We start from the raw sequence: 18236 nt of genomic DNA on the forward strand, positions 1-18236 counted from the left end.
ACGTCGAATGGTGTTCGGGAGAAATAACTCACCCTCGATAGATGAACTGATCACACTGCACAGGTTGCGTTGGCTTGGCCACGTGTTGCGTATGCCAGTCGACCGACTTCCTCGAAGGGCTGTTTTCGCCCAACCATGTGAAGGGTGGAAGAGAGCCAGCGGCGGTCAAACAATGACTTGGCAGCGAAGTGTGAAAGCCATTATCAGCAAACTCAGCCGCGCTGGTCACTGCCGTCTTCCTGGATGGGGACCCCGAGACGGGCCACATCAATGGCTAGAGACATTATCAGACATGGCCCAGTCGTGCCCTCAATGGCGCTCGTGCATCAAAGCTATTGCCTTCAATTCATAGTTCCTTTTCCAACCCCCCTCCACTTGACAGCCCACTGACAGTGCTGGATTTATGCACCAATTTACCAGCTCGCGCGTGCAATGCGCAGCTACCTACCCCCCAATCATCGATGAACGAGACTGTGGCAGCTACAACCAGTGTACGACGAGTACGCGGTTCTTACAGCTGACACTGATAATGAGAACTGATTGTGTGTCTATCGACTACAGTCTACAGGGACGTCCCACCCCGACCTTAGCTATCAGATTTCGAAGTAAGAAAAATCCTGGCCCTGTGGAAGTTGGTAACTGAACGGGATAATTACGGTGAAATGGAACTGGAAGACGATAATGATTAGAATTTCTACCTCTTGTGCTTTCATTTGGTGGAATCGGTGGGCGGGAAAGTCGTCAGATCACAAAGTGTTCAAATTGGATTGGTTCTCGATGCCTCGCGTCTGATGGTTGTTTTTATGATCAGAACCATTACTATGGCTTGGTAGATCGATGTGAAGAATACGAGGACTTTTGCAATACATTACAGTTGCGCTATCACAAATTCATGGAAACACCCTGCGTTGTATTAATAACAGATCTTTTGTGTGGAGAATGGACTATTGATGCCCTAAGGGGTGAGAAAATTGAAATAGGATCCTCCAAATCCTCTATGCAGTGTCTGGCATGATCTTCAGGAGGCGCCTCATTTCATCAGCGCGTGATCTATCGATAGTGGCCCCGGCTGTCATTATCAGGAAAGCCTGGCTTGGAATTGTGTACTAAACATACCTCGAAATTATTCCCACTTATCGCCATCTTAATTGGCATATTTCGCTACCTACACCGATAGACGTTTGATTTTTAGCAGAATCGTGTATAATTATACACTGCTGGACAGAATCTTGATTTACGCATCAAAGTATCACTCTCCTGCCTTGGTCGTAGTGCAGCTCCTAATCGTCCTATGGAATCGGACGTAGTCGGGTTGATTTATGTCAGAATCCCACTGCAAACAGTCAGCCGAGAAAAAGTGTGAGGTCGATAGTGGAAATTTACGAGCAGATCTCTAATATGGCGATTGTAAAAATATCTTTGATACACTGTCCATTTGGTCGTCGTATTATCTTCTCTGAGTTAGGGGTCCTAGGCTTGGCAATGGTAGTTAGGTGTGAGTCTTCCGATAGTGTGATCACTTTAGTGAACTGCACTCCGTTGGCGGCTTTGTTGCGTTTCGCTGTTCCAGCAGTTTAAGGTCTGGTTCTTCTCTTGCGTTTTGAGCCTTTGTGCTACTTGCTTTAGCTGGTTTCTGACTGGTTTGCTGACTCTGCTTTTTTCCTCTGTATTGTATAGGCTGTTTGACTGGCGTTTCATCTTGAGACGTGATCCCTTGATATAGTTCGTCCCTTTGGACACTACAGTTGACTCTATTTTGCAACAAAGGGTCTGGGCGCATCATTTCCCTCCACAGACCACACAGTGTACGTAGTTCATCTGTGAATATCAATTGATTCTGGACCTCGAATAAATGCCGGATATTGAAGAAGACCCGGAATTGTACTGGGCACTGTTCTTTTTTGGCTGATAGGTCTCTTTGAATCGCATCGCTTAGTTATGTAAACATCTTCTGGTGGCCTCTCTGGTCTTTCCCAGCTTTTTGTCTGAGATGGAACTCGCAACTAGTTCAACCCCCTGATTCTCGTTCTCTTCTGGTTCATAAGCCCTGGAGAATGTACCAGTAATAGACATTTGGCTTCCTTGTTCGTAGTCATACTTCACAGTCATACTTTTGCTGCTACCATCCTCGACAGACTTCTCAGCATTTAGCTTAGAGGCTTTCTGACGGTGAAAATGGGAGATTTATGGATGGTGAATTCCCCTTTTGAACCACTGAGCCATCTCGAGTATACTGTTTTAAGAATCCACAGTTGTAGGTAATTGGCAGTGCGGAGTTCCATCTGGTTCCAGGGACATTGTGGTGTACAGTCATTCGTTTCCCACATGAGTTGCTGCTCTCAGTTCATTGATTCCTGCGGGTGCTACGTTGGCTCCAAAATTGTTCGACCTTTTCCGGAAGCCACTTTCTTAGCTCCGAAGTGACTAAACAAGGCTAGGTGACTGTAGCGGGAATTTTCAGAACTGTATAAGCATGCCTCATATAAAAGGGCAACAGGCTATCCAACAAAATATAATAAATTTTTAGTCGCGGACAAGCGCAGGAAGAGCGGACTAATTTCACCAGTCACTATCGTGAAGGGACAAGTGACCCCAACTCTAACGCCTCATTTTCGCTGAATTGTTGTGAAGGGTGTAGGCATGTTTTGTCCTTGGTTTGTTAAGTCGGTAAGAATGGTTCGTCACCTTAACTTAGTTCACCCGGACCGTTCCTCCAATTCAGCTGCGTATGCAAACTTGTAATCACTTCCACATACCAGTTACTGATGAGTATAAGTGCAGCTTCCCGCTTGTACGGTGGCACACAATTGAGCTCATTGCATTTTATTTTTCAGGGCTTTCATGATATCTGTTATATATTTTTGTCCGTACTCGGTGAAAATAATGCACGGTTATTGCTGAATAAAATCCTTCCTGATCGCTTCGGGTAAGTACCATTTTATATTAAGCATTTTTTGGTCGCGCTGTACTTGTCCTAGTTAAATGCATACTATTCACACTTTTTAATGGATTTCAACCGTACACCTAGCTTACAGCACATAATCCGACGGAAAACGACTGCCTTTATTTGGCGTCGTAATTGAGTGCTCTAGTGATCTTGTGGGTTACACTAGCTCGAACTCCGTTCCTCAAGGCTCCTCTATGTTAATAGGGCCAAAAGAGAAAAGCCATACGAAGAACGGCGGACCCCTGGACTGTATGAAATTGTATTATGGACTGCTTAGCCAAGGTTTGTGTTTAGGTATTGGCTGTTTAGGCGAAGTTCACAATGGACGCTTAGTCAACTTCATTCATGACGTTTTACTTCGATGTGATGCTCAGATGAGTTTATTTCATTGCTCCTTCGAAGTGTAAGCCCCTTGGATATGAGACCCCTTTCCTTCCAGCTTTGCTGATGCTTTCTCTTCCTATGGTCGAATGGAATGCACTGTTATTTCGGTTGTCGTGATGGTGAGGTTGGTTTGGAGGTTAAGTCGTCCTGTTCTCTGTAACAGAAGCGTGAAGTCAGCTAGTTGTTCCTACAGGGCGATCAGCATTGTCACACCTATTAAGCACCTACCCGAGAATGGGCGCGTTACAAATTGTTGGCCCCGAAATCCGCTCCGTCCCATCTGTCAGCGTCTGACCGTGACCCCCGACAACATACCAAATACGGTCAACACCTGATGAGGAGCCGATGCGGCTCCAAGCGCACTTTCGGTGTCCAGTAGCACCAGATGCGAGAAGTCTGTGCTTTAGTCCTTGTGCCATCGGACTGGGACAGCCAAGCATTTCGGACTATTGTGTTATCGGCTCTGATGCAGGGCACGGAAAACCCTAGTGCCAGCTGCCTTGTGAGTCAGACTTTTCAATCGTAGGCTTCGGTCAGGGTCTCTGGACGAAACTCTATACTTCCCTGTCGCCTCGCATGGTCAGATACTTAACTAAAAGATACAAGATAAAGTTCCTCAAGCAACTCACTCCTTCGGCCTGAGAAACCGTGAAATACCATTAGCCTTTACAGTTCTTTGTTCACCGACCGTCAGTAGCCATCCGTCCAAACTCTCACTAGTCCATTCAGATGTTTGTCATCTCATTACTGTTCCATCCCTAAACCCAAGCTAACTTTCTGACTTTCATTGCGACTTTTAGTGTGTTTGTTTTCCGTCAATTTGGGCTGCAGGCCTTCTTTGCCAAAGCTTTGCCATCCTTTTTTATCTATGTATTTTGTGTTTCCGAAATACAAGAGTCAAGTGCTCTCAGACATTGATCCTGATGGAATGACCTCGATTGGGAAGTTGCATTGAGTCTCAGATTTATAGGCTACTTGTTGGACTGGATTTCAGTTGGTGATTGCCTGAATGATCATTTGGAGGATAATTATAGGGGGTTGTAAAAAACTGTGCACTTGGTTCTGGCAAGTCAAGCCATCTGACTCGACTAGATGAGCAGCGGATATAATCAATGTCGACAGCTCTTATCGATGCTGGACTGTAGGCTGTTCACTTACTCGTATTGACCAACTCGGGAAAACAAAACGGAGTTTGCCCGGGATCCATCCTTTTTTGCCTTAGAATAGTCGGCTTTCCCTTTCAAACGACCGATCATGTCGTTTTTCTTGAATTAAAAGCTACTTTTAGGCTTTTCAGTGATCAGAAACTATGGCAGTGTCTGACAATCAAAGGTGCATCTTCCTTCATGCAGTCATTATAGGCTGATTCCTGTGTGCATGTGTGGCCTGACGAAGAGCTCACCTGAGTTTACCGTGTCCATGGGTGTGAAATAAGGCACCCCTCGCCATCCCTCTTCAAATTCGTTATTCATATACTGGTTGCAGAATCACCGCCCACTTGAGATTTGTGGTCAAAATGTCCTCGTATTCTAATTGACATACGTTAAGTACGTGGGTGATATAAACGCCTTTGGTTTTGTCAAACATTTAAACAACTTAGGGTACGTTTCAGCATGCGCTTCACAATTGGGCAGCGTAAGTAGCCGCTGCTGCGACAGTGAGATCTTTACCGCTTAATGGGCCTGGATTTGCTTGTACGTGTGAAGATATACGCAAGCTTTCGTTGTTTGACTGCCAATGTTTCCCGTTCCCGACAGGAAGATCATATCAGTCGTTTTTAGGAGAAGGGAACTCCCCCACGATTAATAGGCTGCTCACGCTGACTCGAGCATACACTCACATATCAGAGATTCGTCTACCTCGCAGAGATTTTTTGCTCATCCCTGCGCTGTGCCGATAGTCAATGACGCTGCAATGAAGTAGGAACTCAGTCGAGTCCATAACTACCACCTTGGATGGCAAATGGTTATTCCCACTGACTGCGCACAACCAGGTGAGGCGCATCAAGGCCTTCTGTGCGGAACTGTTCAGTTTTCAGTTCTGTCAAATAGAACAGTGCTACCTGCGTTAGTCGCCAATGTCTGGCTATTCTTTCCCTGTTTTTCCGATTTCCAGTGAAAGGCTCGTAAATAGTCTGTAAGTGAATTGTATTAAAAGGCTGGTGTAGCAGTTGCAGTCCAATATTATCAGTTTGTTGTACTGAATCGTATGTCATCAGAGCTCTAAACTATCCGAAGAAGTTATTCGTGCTGCTTTATTACGGCAGAGTATGGATACCTGATACGAACCTTTACGTCCTAAATCCGTGTTTGTTTGTTTAGCTATCCGTCGATTAGTGGAATTGACGGATGACAACACTGTCCTTGGTTGAGATCCTTTTCCGTAGATTATCCCTTTTCTTGCTTACCAGCGTCTACGAGTTCAAGTGAGATAATGATTGTCATGAGTTTCTACGTGTCTTGCTGAATGAAACTCAGACACGTTTTTGCCATTTGTTTCTTTCAGTCTTTTCATGGAGGCATCGATGGACAGCACGGTAGAGTACATGCAGTTGATCTTTGCCCTCCTTGGTCATCTGAGACCGACACTCACTAAAAATCTCGAAGCAGTTGGCCTTGGACCACATTTCGCCCTTGCTTGGATCGTAACTTGGTTCGCTCACGTGCTGCCCGAAATGGACGACGTTCGTCGGCTGTTCGATCTATTCCTCGCTACCGACCCGCTAATGCTGATTTACTTATCAGTTGCCGTACGTTTCCATCTTTACTCCCTTCTTTTCACACCGTCGGTCTTTTTTGTGGTCCGATGAGAGCACTTCAGGATGAGTCGATTTCGTACCTACCAAATCAAAATATATGCTTTAATCAGGGCATATCGAGAGGATATGTTTGGAACATGTGTTGAGCTTGACCAACTAAGCTCGGAGGCTGGTTTTGCTTGTTGAGTCTTGCTAGGCTTGTGCACTTTTATGGAGGTACGACACGACTAGTCGTGAAGGGTGATCTACCACCTATTTTGTCCTGATTGGATCTTGTCAAATGATAACAGCAGTTTCGACCGTATGATGCTTTGGCTAACAGTTTTTCGCCGTTGGTCTCAACACTATGTGTGGTGGATGAAAATTTAGGAGATTTATTCGCCTAGTCACATGAGAAATTTGAGGCAACTTTTCGCGCTTCTGGCTGAGGGTCTGCTGGACACAATATCCGCAGGACGTAGTTTGGCTATTATGTGTAAAGGCAATGTGTGGTCACTTCTGAAATGTAGTCCAATACCATCGGTAGTAACATCAGCGTTAACATTGGCACAACGTCGTGTAATTTACATGAAAAAAGTACCTAGATAAAGCAATGACTGTACGGATAAGTGGCCTGATGCTAGCTAGTCGCACACATTCTAAGAAGCTTACATCTTTAGGCGTTCATTCAGGCGATTCGGACGGAAACTGACAACACAATCGTCGCTGACGTCGGTTAACCAACATATTTTCAACGACTCTAGCGAAGCATAGGAAGGCTTATGGAAACTCACTGCTCTAAGGTGGACCGCACTAACAACATGTAAACTCTTCCTAATCTCTTCCATACCCCTCTCTCAAGTTACATGTCCACGCCGCCCAATTCTGAAGGAGGCAGTAACACGCGGATGGTGGCTCGATATACGTAGCCCATAAGCGTATTGTTTGATAGTGCTGGATGTTTTATGCGGTCGCACAGCCAAACATCTATTTTCTAATTACCCCGCTAGGAATTCGTCGACACCGTCTTATATCACCAACACTTCGAAAACATCGGTGCTCGAAACTTTAAAACGTCTCAAGCCATCAACCCACATAGACTACACTTCGCAATCACTCGAAAATAGCGCACACTGACATTATCAGGTAGACTTCCAATAGAGCTAATACCACTATTCAGATGGATAAAACTCATTACCTCCAGTGTTTTCTCTCAGAGCATGTGAAGACACTTCAAGTTCCGAAGCTGACTTCGTAGGTACGAGGTGCATAGCAAAAGAAGATACATCGACTGTTATGTAATCTAACAATGCGCTTTCTGCTCATCTGTGTCCTCCACACGTCTCAGGTCGGTAAGCTTCTTACTGGCAACGAATTGGACACTGAAATTTTGAGGGCCTGGCAGCGTTCGCCTCGTTACTTCATCGCTGATAAACTTGAACAGAAATGGAGTGGGCATTCTTGATGGGCGCAGCCTTTTGCAGGCGGCTTTTGCGAAATTCCATATATACTTTCGTCCAGAAGCACTCGAATCTAGTGACCGGACTATGTTCCGAAATTCTGGGACTTCCCCTGATGAGTACACGTGATTGGGAGCATCGATCGATCGGCAGAGTCGCCCTCATCCTTGAATTCAAGATACACCAGGTTGTGAGTCATCTGGGCATATGAAGCTGCTCTGAAAACATGCTGGAGTATGAAGATGTGGTCGGTACAGCCTGTGCGCCCTGAAAGGATCAAGGTTCCCCTTGTTTCCTCAAGTGACAATGGGTCAGTTACACGGTAGGCCTTGTCATAACGAGAGTTGGACTGACATTACCTTTTTTGGTAGGCGTATACACTCGAGCACCTTTGAGGCTGAAGAGGATTGTGTATTCACAGTTGGTTCCTGTTAAGGGCGGGCAACCCGCACGGGAAGTAACAGGTGACCAACTGAATTTCTTTCCGAAATATTCTTCAAAACATCCTGTGCTGCATAGTGATTCTCCGAGGACGTGTTGAATAAATCAAGTGGGATAATTAGTGAACGTTCTCAATATTTCTGCTTCCATTTGTTCGGCTTTCTGGACCCAACAAGTCTCAAGGCCTGCGCGGCATCCAGTATTCCCTGATTTTTACGACGCGACGATTTGAGTTGTGGTGGTGACAGAAGTGGATCTGCCGCCGGACTCCCAGGACTATCAGTCTTTGAGGGGTCAAATAATAAACAATAATAACAATCATTCAGCCGCAGAACTTCCGGTGCATAGGTACCATAACACCCGAAGAAAGCACGAGGGCTGAGCTACTCCCAGGTTTCCGAAGCCTAGACAGGAACAGTCAAGATGGAGAAATTGGATTCGAACCACAGACCTTCTGGTCAGCAAGTTCTTTAGCTCTTCGTGGTCAACTGGAAGAGGCTGACAAGGTTTTATTTGAGTGTAAAAAGGGGTATGTTATCGCCTAACCTCCCCGTTTTATACAGCAATTTAGGAGACCCGGAAGACAGCACCATCCGATGACCGGTATGGCATGACAGCATTTTTAGCTGTAAAGTTCTTTTGTGGCGCCCACATTTTCACTGCTTTCAAATATTTCGAATTTCCTGACTTGTTTGTCGTGTGCATGTTCTTACTTATTTGCATCATCTAACGCTGAATAGTTCCTGGAGTGACTACAAATCTCAATTGCAAAAACTGTTTTCGTAGTTAACTCGTCACCAGAGCGTGCGTGGAGACAAGTATCACTTTGTGTGCATCACCGTAAACGGAACAGAAGTTTAAAGGCTGCTACCCCAATGCTGTGCACCCAGAGAAGTTTGTTTAAAGAAGCTCTAAACTTGATGTACAAGAATGTGATCCGAAGAGGGAGTCTGTCCTAATCTACAACAAGTAATATGCTGCTTCTGTACCTTCCAACGCTCTCTCAAGTAGTATGGACGGAAACTCTTTTCATCATCCGGGATGGTAAACGCCAATCGTACACGGCGTTCTTCCAGGAATGTCAATGACAGAATAACCGAACAAAATGTTATTTCTAGTCGAGCTGATAAGCGCTCCGCTAAGACTTACACAACGTCCAGTATTTGGGTAGGTTGCACTCGTTAACCGTCTTCCCACATTCGGAAACGTTTTCATAGGTCACTGACCAAACGGTTGCAAAATTGAAACTAATACGCCAAGGATTTATGTTATCGGCCTAGGCACCCATCTTCATGCTATATCCGAAAATATAAAATTAAACATCTAGAGTTTTTGGGCTGTCAGTCTCTGTCTCATTCTCTCTCTCATTTCCAGCTTCATACCCGATTAGGTTATCAATCATGTTCTGAATGTTTTTACCAGTTTGAATAGCTCATATCGATGGGTCGTTAAGTATCAAACCATAGGAAACCAGCAGGCTTGACGCCAGTGAAGCTCATGTGATAAGTCTATTTAGAGTAGCCTTCCACTTGCGATTAAATGCACTGTGGGCACCAGCTTCTACCCTAGGCATTTAATGTCAGCAACTTTATTCCGCGACTTTGACTCTGTTGGTAGATTGACTATTCCGAACGAGGCTTATCCATCAATTCTAAGCGCCCTTAGTCCGCTTCATTGTCATACACACATCCGATTTATGGTGCAGAATGAATCATCCAAAGGTTTCCTCACAGCTAATTGGGTTCGTCAGGTTGTTCTGCTTTGTTCCAGTTTGTTTTCTACGCTATCATAAAATACAATCTCCAGGGGGCCATGAATCTGGGTACCGAAATCACATCTGAAGAGAGATTGATGAAATTCGTTTATTGGGACGACATGGTTTTTTCTGTTTTCCAAACAGTTGTCCACGCAAAGTACGCTGAATGGGACACCAGAGCTGATATCGTTTTTGGCATGTGCTAGAGCTTCTTATGGTTCCAAAACTTCACCCTTCCTGTCTGAGAATGTTAAATATCAGTGGCGTGGGTACTTGGTAACTAATCACAGTTGGATCAGCAAACCAAGCTGTCAGAGTTGTGGTGTTTCAGACTTGTATTGCGCATAACCAACAGCCGCTTATCAAGGGGTGTTGCCTTCCGTCCCAAACCATCTTTGGGGGAATGTTCACGGGTGACAGGCCGTGTTGTGGCAGTGTGAAATAAAGGGGATTACAATCGGTGTTACGGGATCTTTGTAACTTCATCGCTTGATCTCGTGTAGTTGCAAGTGGCTTGAGACCCTGCAGAGTATGGTATCAACTGACCCTATTGGTGCTTATTCTGTCATCTAACTATTCGGTCTGGCTAAGGTCTGCTTATTTTGAGCCGGACTGGTGTTGGGTGAAGTTTGTGGAAAATTCTGAATCAGTGGTGCTCACATGTGTTTATTTTAATAATGTTGAAAAGTGTAGGCGTCTTATCATCGATCGTTTTTTCTAAGGTCATTATTTCTTTGCACCCTTGTCCTCCTGTTCTTTCCTTTCCTCGTCATTGAATGGAATGTGAGCGCCATATATGCCATTTGTGCATTCCTTTTTGTGATGAGGCGGATGGTGTGGAGGCGCAGGACCCTACCTCTATTAATATACTAGTTCTCCGAACTCACCCGGTCCATCCAACATCCAGTTTTCTTTTTTTATTTTTTCCAGGTCATTATTCGAAGTGACGAAGAAGTTCAGTCCAATACGTCAGACTTCGGAATGTTGCATCACACCCTGCTCCGCCTACCAAAGAAACATCCTGTCGAGGAGCTTGTTCGCTACTCGGTTAAGTTGTACATATCCGTGCCGCCCGATCAACTTTTGGCTTTGGGCAAACAGCGCCACTCGGTTTTGTCCGCCATCAGTACGGAGGTTCGGAGAAAACCGATTGCTCGACGTCGCAGTTTAGCTACCCGGTGGTATATTGGAGCTGTTTTGGTTGTCGCTCTTGCGTGCGTCATTTACTGGTGGAGACCAAGCTAGTTTCCTTGTTCCTTTGTAACTTTTTCCTATCCGATTGCGTCATTCGAACCAAGGGGTGTCGGTATTTGGCTACTGTGATAGTGTACACTGATTAATGTATTTACTCCGACTTTTTCCGACACTGTGTATACGTACTTTCGCGTTTTGTATGTTTCGACCTTTCTGCAGAGCTTTTTTGATTATTGTTTCAATTCACAATAAAGTTATCTGCCGCACGTTCGCTTTTCCGGATTCAGTTGTGCTCTGTCGTTAGCTCCTCAAGCTTCAAACTGTTTCACACATCTGGTCCTTTTCGTTCTTTTTGTGCTGGTACGCCTTCGCGTACCGAAAAAACGTGAGTTGTGTTGCCTTGTCGTTGTGGTGTTGCCTTGTTTGATTACTGACAGACTTTGGATTTCATTGTGTGGGGCGTTTGAATCTTTTTAGTTTTGCTTAGTACTTCAGTTACTTGGGATGGTCACCATAGTATCGATTCACCTTCGATCTTTCTTGATTTCTCCGACATTTATGGATTCATTTTCTCTTTGCAGCTTTTATCATGAGTGTGCACTTCAGCGGTGCTATGGTTACACTGTTTGTTTTGCTACTTTTGGATCTCGGCCAAACACAGGATTCATCCGTACCCTCATCTTACAGTGGCCCATCAGGTTCTACTTTCCAAACAGCTTTTACTTGGAATGGATATCTTCTCGCTTGCTTTGTCGATTTAAATGCTGATCGGCAGATGGATGTGGTCCTACTAGATGCTGCTGGTACTGATTTGTTCGTGTCACTGGCCCCAAGTACAAGATCATCCTTGACGTTCGGGCCAACACCAAGCCGTAACCTTCCACCTCCAACTCTTCTTTTTTCCCCTGGTCTTGGCGAAAAGATCCGAAGTGTGGCAGCTGCTGACTTTAACGGAGATTCTCTTGTCGACTTCATGCTACTTGTCTCCACCGCCCGAACAGGACCTTATAAAGTATATTTAGCCTATGGCGTACCCGGGTCCACGAGTTTGTCGTTTAGTAAGTAACAGTCCTTAAACTTTTATGACAAAGCTGAGGTTTTGAACAGTAGTTGCATTCCACCGCGATCGGTTCGTTTCGGTTGCGCCCTGGTGCAGGTTCCATACATCTCCAGTTGTATCGTAGCCTATGGTTATGGGTCGCAAATCGAGGAAACAGGCATTTCCGCACGCAGCACTTGTACTTTTTTACATAGAATTTCACGCTCCCCATCTCGGAATTACTACCGCTTGAATGTAACAGCTTATCTAGGATCACGCTTATCTTTCTGGCTCTCTTCTTTCCTAGTCTTGGCACTACGGTAGCCCCTGAATCTGCTTTTCGCAAAAAGCCACTATTGCTGGTCTCTTGAATTCTTTTTAACCCAAGTATCATGGTACAAAAAAAACATCATAGTGGCGGACCTACTGGACGCTGGCGCTCAGACTGTTTTGCCTCCCGTAATATTCGCCAGGGCGTCTTGTACATGACCAAGTGAATTATGTATCTGATTCATCATCATCGGCAGCATGATATCAGTGTTCAACACTAATGGTTCGCTGATTCACTCCTTTCGGAACGCGTCACGCCTGGTGGGTCCTTTGAGATGATGTCCACAAACGAGGATAGCGGTATGGAGTTCATAGGAAACTTCGAAACACGTTAGTTAATCGGAACCCCTCACAATATGAACGACGGCATAATGTCTCATTCTACATAGCTTCTTTTAATCAGCGGGCATGACAAGCCATTTCGTTGCCGCTGTTGGAACTTCCAGTCATCGATGGCGTCATTCCGATTCTGCTTCTTATATACCATGTGAATGGTAATAGTGCAGTGGCAGTATGAGGAGATATTGGAATTTTCCTGTCGAGGTTTTGATCTCTGACTAAAGTCAGTCTACACCGGGAAGTACTATACGGCTCCACCCTTCTCACAAATCACCAAGGCGGTTTGAACTCGCAGCTTCCAGGATGGCAGCTGAAGAGGGGGCCGTTCGCCCACAAGTGGCTGGTTGGCACTGTGGTTAGACTTAGACAATACATAGCGCCAATCATCCTTCAGTCACTGAATTCACGTCACGTAGTCACTTGTCAAATGAGTAACTATTCAGACGGACGGTTCACTCGTCGTGTAAATTATTTTCTCCTTCTGAGCTACTTATACTTTGTAGGTACCATGAAGCGGTGTCGGAATTTTTCACTGGGAGTTCTCATGCCAGTGATACTCGCCTTCGCCGGAAAATTGAGAAGTATTGTGTTGTACTGTATTCTACTGTACTGTATTGTACTGTTGTTTTGTTTCTAATGAGACTCACGAATCTCCGAGTGTATCCAAGACCTAAACGGCTGTACACTGCTTTTCTCCATTTTGGACTTAGATCGGCTCCACTTACAGGGTGAAGCCTCTGCTAATAAATCCGCTACATTTTTTTGTTCTATGCCCTAGGCCTGTCTGCCAACAAATCTTAGACTGAACTCGTGAGATACCTAGTCTTATTCGTTTTTACTACTAAAATGCTAGTTCTGTTAAAATGAGTTATGCGCTCTGAAGGCGCCGAACGACTGAAAAGCCCGGTTAGAAAGTTAAGTTTACAACTCTTTCCTAGGACGTGCAGAAAATCGAGAATTCGTCGAGCGTATTGACGTGCGCTGTAGTCGTTTGTTTACCGCTCGGTAACGTTATATGACTTTTTCCATCAACACAATTTTTTTCCTCAACCGCCGACAGCATAATTCCATTGTTCAGCGAATGCTACCTTTTTCGATAATCACGCAGTTGCATTTTGGTTCCTATTGACCGTTCGGATTGAACTTCGTCACCACTGAACATGGTGTCAGTCGATCCTATTCGCCACCCCCCCCCCATTCACCCCCATCCCAGGCTGGGGCACTTTCCCACTCTTATGTCCCAACTAGATGGCTGCATAATATTGCTACTGTTATTAGGGTTTCAGACGCACAGAGACCGCAATGAATCATGACTCGATTGTGTCGTTTTTAATCAGACGGTCAGGTGCTTCAAAATTTTGGGGCTGTGTTTACAGGGAGCTGAGATATTCACAGAGGATGGGATGCGTTTATCTGGGGCACTTTCCCACTCTTATGTCCCAACTAGATGGCTGCATAATATTGCTACTGTTATTAGGGTTTCAGACGCACAGAGACCGCAATGAATCATGACTCGATTGTGTCGTTTTTAATCAGACGGTCAGGTGCTTCAAAATTTTGGGGCTGTGTTTACAGGGAGCTGAGATATTCACAGAGGATGGGATGCGTTTATTGGCGTTTCGACCAGTACATTGAGCAGTAGCAGTGTTCTTGGTGATGTGGTTGAATCGATGTGTGCTGTCTTAGGTCTGTTTCACCGTTGAAGCATTTCTTGAGTCCACGTTCAGTATATCTGGACTCTTGGAATTCCCCATTTCTCATTTCTGTGTTCTCTCATTTCATCACCAATACTCTTTTCGGTACACTTATCTTTTCTGATGGTGTTGCCAATTCCCGATGGTTTGAAACTCATCCGAGCCCTGTTTGCTTTTCTTAGCCATAGATGCCAGTAAACCCCTGGTCACTACGAAATCCCAACCTGTGATATGTGACCTGAACTCGGACGCGGTAGCCGATATTTTCGGAGAAACTCCCTCGGACGAACGAGTGATTATCTATGGAGGGTAAGCATTTCTACCCCGCATCGATTACCTTTTGCCTTCGGATGTCGTCACTAACCTGTGCCATTTGCTTGTCCTGCTTGAATGCTTTCATTCGTTTGTGTGAGATAACCAAGTAGTCCGATGAAAATTCTGGGCACCCCACCATCGGCCTTTTTTAGGCTCATAAGTAAGGTCTGATCACCGAATTTCTATCAACCCTACTCCATTATTGAATACCGAATTCGTAATGATTTGCAATTGAGCGTTCAGCGCAGCGTACTTAGAATTTGGTGTTGGAGAGGGATTAGGGGACTAATCCTACCTTTTGAGCCCTGAACAGAGCAATAGCAGTAGCGGCTGCCTGGTTCTGGTGAGCCATGTTTAGGCATTTTGATGTTTTGGTTATCATTCCTACGAGGCAGTCTTTGTGCAACTCATTCAGTTGAGGAAAGCTATAGACTGCTGGGATCTGTAAGCCTAGACTGGAGCAATGGAAGAGCATAGGGCTTGATTGAGCTGCGAATTCCTTGATCATTAGTTTACTTCTTTACCTCACCGCTATTTCGAATTGTCATCAAATGACCTTATTTGCTTTCATTTGTGACCTCCATATCCGGAAAGCGATTGATCCGATCAGAATGCATGTAGGCTAGTAGCCTTCTAAGACTGGCGGTCGTAGAAAAGTTCTGTTAAGTTTTTTTTCCGAATTCGTTCAACACCGAACCCTATGAACTGTCCAACGGAACTTATTGGTAGAGATCTTTTTCCAGCACCTCCGGATTCAGTTTGATCGTGATGCGTTAGCCAATGGCCACTTAACTATCGATAAGAAACAGCACTGTGAGATCACTAGTACCTAGCTGTCGTATAACCATCCCAGTTTATTTGGGAATAACCCTGGATGTAAAAGTACTCTTGGATTGTTTTGTTGTCGTGCCGTACTATTTTAGCGTCACTATACTAAGCAGTTTGGCTTCACACGGATGCAAACCTTTCATCTTTTTCTCATTGCTCAAACACTTCGGTGCTCATCTTGTTGTCCATTTGACTGATGGGCGATAAACCGACTGATTTTCTGTACATTAGTAAACAGTACGCCGTACGTGTCTTCTCTAACACAGGCGCAATCTAACCATCCGGACAATTGCCTACCAAGGTCCTCCGTGGTCTTCTTTGGGCTATTCAGCATTTGGGGATGTCAATGGTGATACAGTTCCAGGTAAGTGTTGGTTTAATTTGCTGTTTATCGGCTTTCGTAATCCCTAATTGGCAACGCGATAAGTAGTTGTATCATGTCGAACTCCAACATGTAATCCTTGTCGTCATCATCATCCCTCCTCATAACAGCAAATGTTGCTGCGAAACCACGCCAATTATTATGAAGAACCTCTATTTCTAGTGGTACGCCGGGCGTCACCATTCTCCAAGTTCATACTCAAGCGTGTGCCATTTACTGAACATAGGACAGAGATATGGTTCACCAACATGCTCGCGTACGCGGTTGCTCTGTGGACACAAGGTGGCAGTCGACGGTGCTACGCTTGGAGTTACAGTGTCCCCTACGGTTCGTGCTTTATGAGGTTGTCTTCTTTGAAGACTGGTGGGAATGCTCCACTTGGGAGGAGTTGGAGATTTTCAACAACTTTTTATGTCTCGTCATTTCGAACATTTTGATGAATTTGATTAGGCGGCTTTTGCAAATAGAGATGATCTTTTGCCAACTTGAACTACTTATCGTTTTGACGTGATATTCAACTTCCTTTGAAGGTCAGATTGTACAACTCTACTCTCCGGGCCGTATTTCTATACGGTTGAGAAAGTTATCAGTGATAGGGTCCGCCCCGGATGTTGGGTACCGCCAGCCAAAAAAGACTGAGGGACATTTTACAGCACCGTGTGGTTCAGGCATATTCTTTGCATATCTTCCCAATGATTTTTAATCGGGGCCTTGTCCGCATGCGTTGGCTCTTACTGGAAGAGAGAATAAGGTGGACGTGAGATGACTTGGTGTGCGGGTATGAAAAACCGCATAAGAAACTTATTCTCAGTTGTTTCATCTCGCCTCTTGGGTTGGGGCCGAACGACAATGTGTCGTTGACTATTTACATTCAAACACATGTCCACCAATCTCACATTTGCTCCAAACCCTAAGATAGAAAAACAGCAAAAATATCAGAACTACGTGCAGCCAAACAGTAGCATTTTCCCATACTGTACCTCCCTTGCGCGTTACGTTTTTTTCCCCACACGGTGATTTTTCTGACGTGAGACCCGCTCTCAGAGTGGTACGGTATACACATATGTACACAGTATATAGTATATCCGTCTGTACAATGCCAACTTGACTTTGTTCCACACTGCAGTGTTTCTCGGCTTGGTGACCAAATGGTAGCGTAACTATGTGTTGACACCTAGTTCGTAGTTTTATGCACATGCACCAAACAGTGTTGCATGCATAACGGTAGCGGAATCCCGGGCGGAAATCTGGTCCTATCATACTGTGGTTTTCCGAACAGCTTCCGTAACAGAAACCAGCTGATTCTTCGCAGCACAGTAGCTTGGCTTTGGTTCAAAGCCCTCGAGGGTGATGATCATCATTGTGCTTGAAGCGTTTGAAATCAAACTCATTTGACGGAAGTTCGAACATTCTGTTTGGAAAATTTGTGAATGTTGACTTGGAGGTCAAGATGTATCCCAATCTGTAGGCTTGCATGAGGAGGTCGACCAGTTGGCGAAATACACTCATTTGAATATTAATGGGAGACTCACTTGGAACTCAGCTAAATCTCTTGCTTATGATGGTTTTAAGGTTTCCTGGTTGTTAGAAAATTACTCCAAATGGGTTCACACGAGGTTATTTTTCGACGGTTCTTTGATCAAGGCTAGCTTCCTTTCTTGTGTGTTGATATATCCGTGATAAGTGGATAGTCAGTTTCGCGGAGTGACATGTGATCGCCTCTGACTAACAGGATTAGACCGCAAACTGGACAGTTGCCTCCCGTCGACCCCGAAGTCCTCCCCTCCGCTCGGTAATATAAGGTACGTTGTAGCTTCGTCCTTATAAGGTCATCTGTATTATCCGTCAGCTCACTACCGAACACGGTACTCATGGTCAAGCTAACAGGAAAGCGCATCAGACTTTCACTCCATAGACTTTTTACCGGTCGAAGCCCACCAATGACAGCAGACGCTGCACGCAGAACCGATGCATGACGAACGGAGTCATCATTCCCAAGTGCTGAGCCTACAAGGAGAGAGTTATTAATGGGGTGGGGAGAGGGGAAGATTAAGTATGTGAAGGAGAAAGAAGGGAGGCGTCAGCAGTAGCCTGTTTTCGCTTACCCGCCCTGCTGTATGCAGCAAGTAAGGCGACCCGGCTGATGGCACCACGCGACGGCATGAGTTTATTTGTGTATGTGCAATTCATGGTTGTACGTGGGTTGGGATACTGCCAGGACGCCCACACCTAGACAGGAGGACGATTAGGGTCCTCACCCAAAGCCTTTGGCTCAAAAGCCTAACCGCAAGGCAGCGGTGTTTGGCGGGAAATGCAAATGCATTACCATTTCTACGGAACAAGTCGCCACATGTTCCAACCCCCAACCTGGAGGGCCAGGAGACTGTGTT

General features: G+C 45.2%; 2 protein-coding genes across 2 annotated transcripts in view; one reads left to right on the forward strand and one right to left on the reverse strand.

Annotated features, from left to right (window-relative positions):
- T265_02090 (hypothetical protein) overlaps positions 1 to 18236 on the forward strand; it is a gene marked incomplete at both ends in the record, with an annotated part of 44648 nt that overhangs the window by 9164 nt on the left and 17248 nt on the right. Inside the window, 6 exons of the mRNA XM_009166249.1 lie at positions 2835 to 2926; positions 5837 to 6080; positions 10656 to 10859; positions 11581 to 11977; positions 14504 to 14630; positions 15731 to 15828. Of these exons, the coding sequence (XP_009164513.1) occupies positions 2835 to 2926; positions 5837 to 6080; positions 10656 to 10859; positions 11581 to 11977; positions 14504 to 14630; positions 15731 to 15828 (1162 nt within the window). The remainder of the gene's footprint in view (positions 1 to 2834; positions 2927 to 5836; positions 6081 to 10655; positions 10860 to 11580; positions 11978 to 14503; positions 14631 to 15730; positions 15829 to 18236) is intronic.
- T265_02089 (hypothetical protein) lies at positions 1517 to 1783 on the reverse strand (the record flags this gene model as incomplete). The annotated part of the gene is made up of 1 exon (XM_009166248.1): positions 1517 to 1783. The coding sequence occupies one exon, from the start codon at positions 1781 to 1783 to the stop codon at positions 1517 to 1519; it is 267 nt and encodes an 88-aa protein (XP_009164512.1).

This window comes from Opisthorchis viverrini (assembly GCF_000715545.1).
Source record: "Opisthorchis viverrini unplaced genomic scaffold opera_v5_24, whole genome shotgun sequence".
NCBI classification, from domain to species: Eukaryota; Metazoa; Platyhelminthes; class Trematoda; order Opisthorchiida; family Opisthorchiidae; genus Opisthorchis; species Opisthorchis viverrini.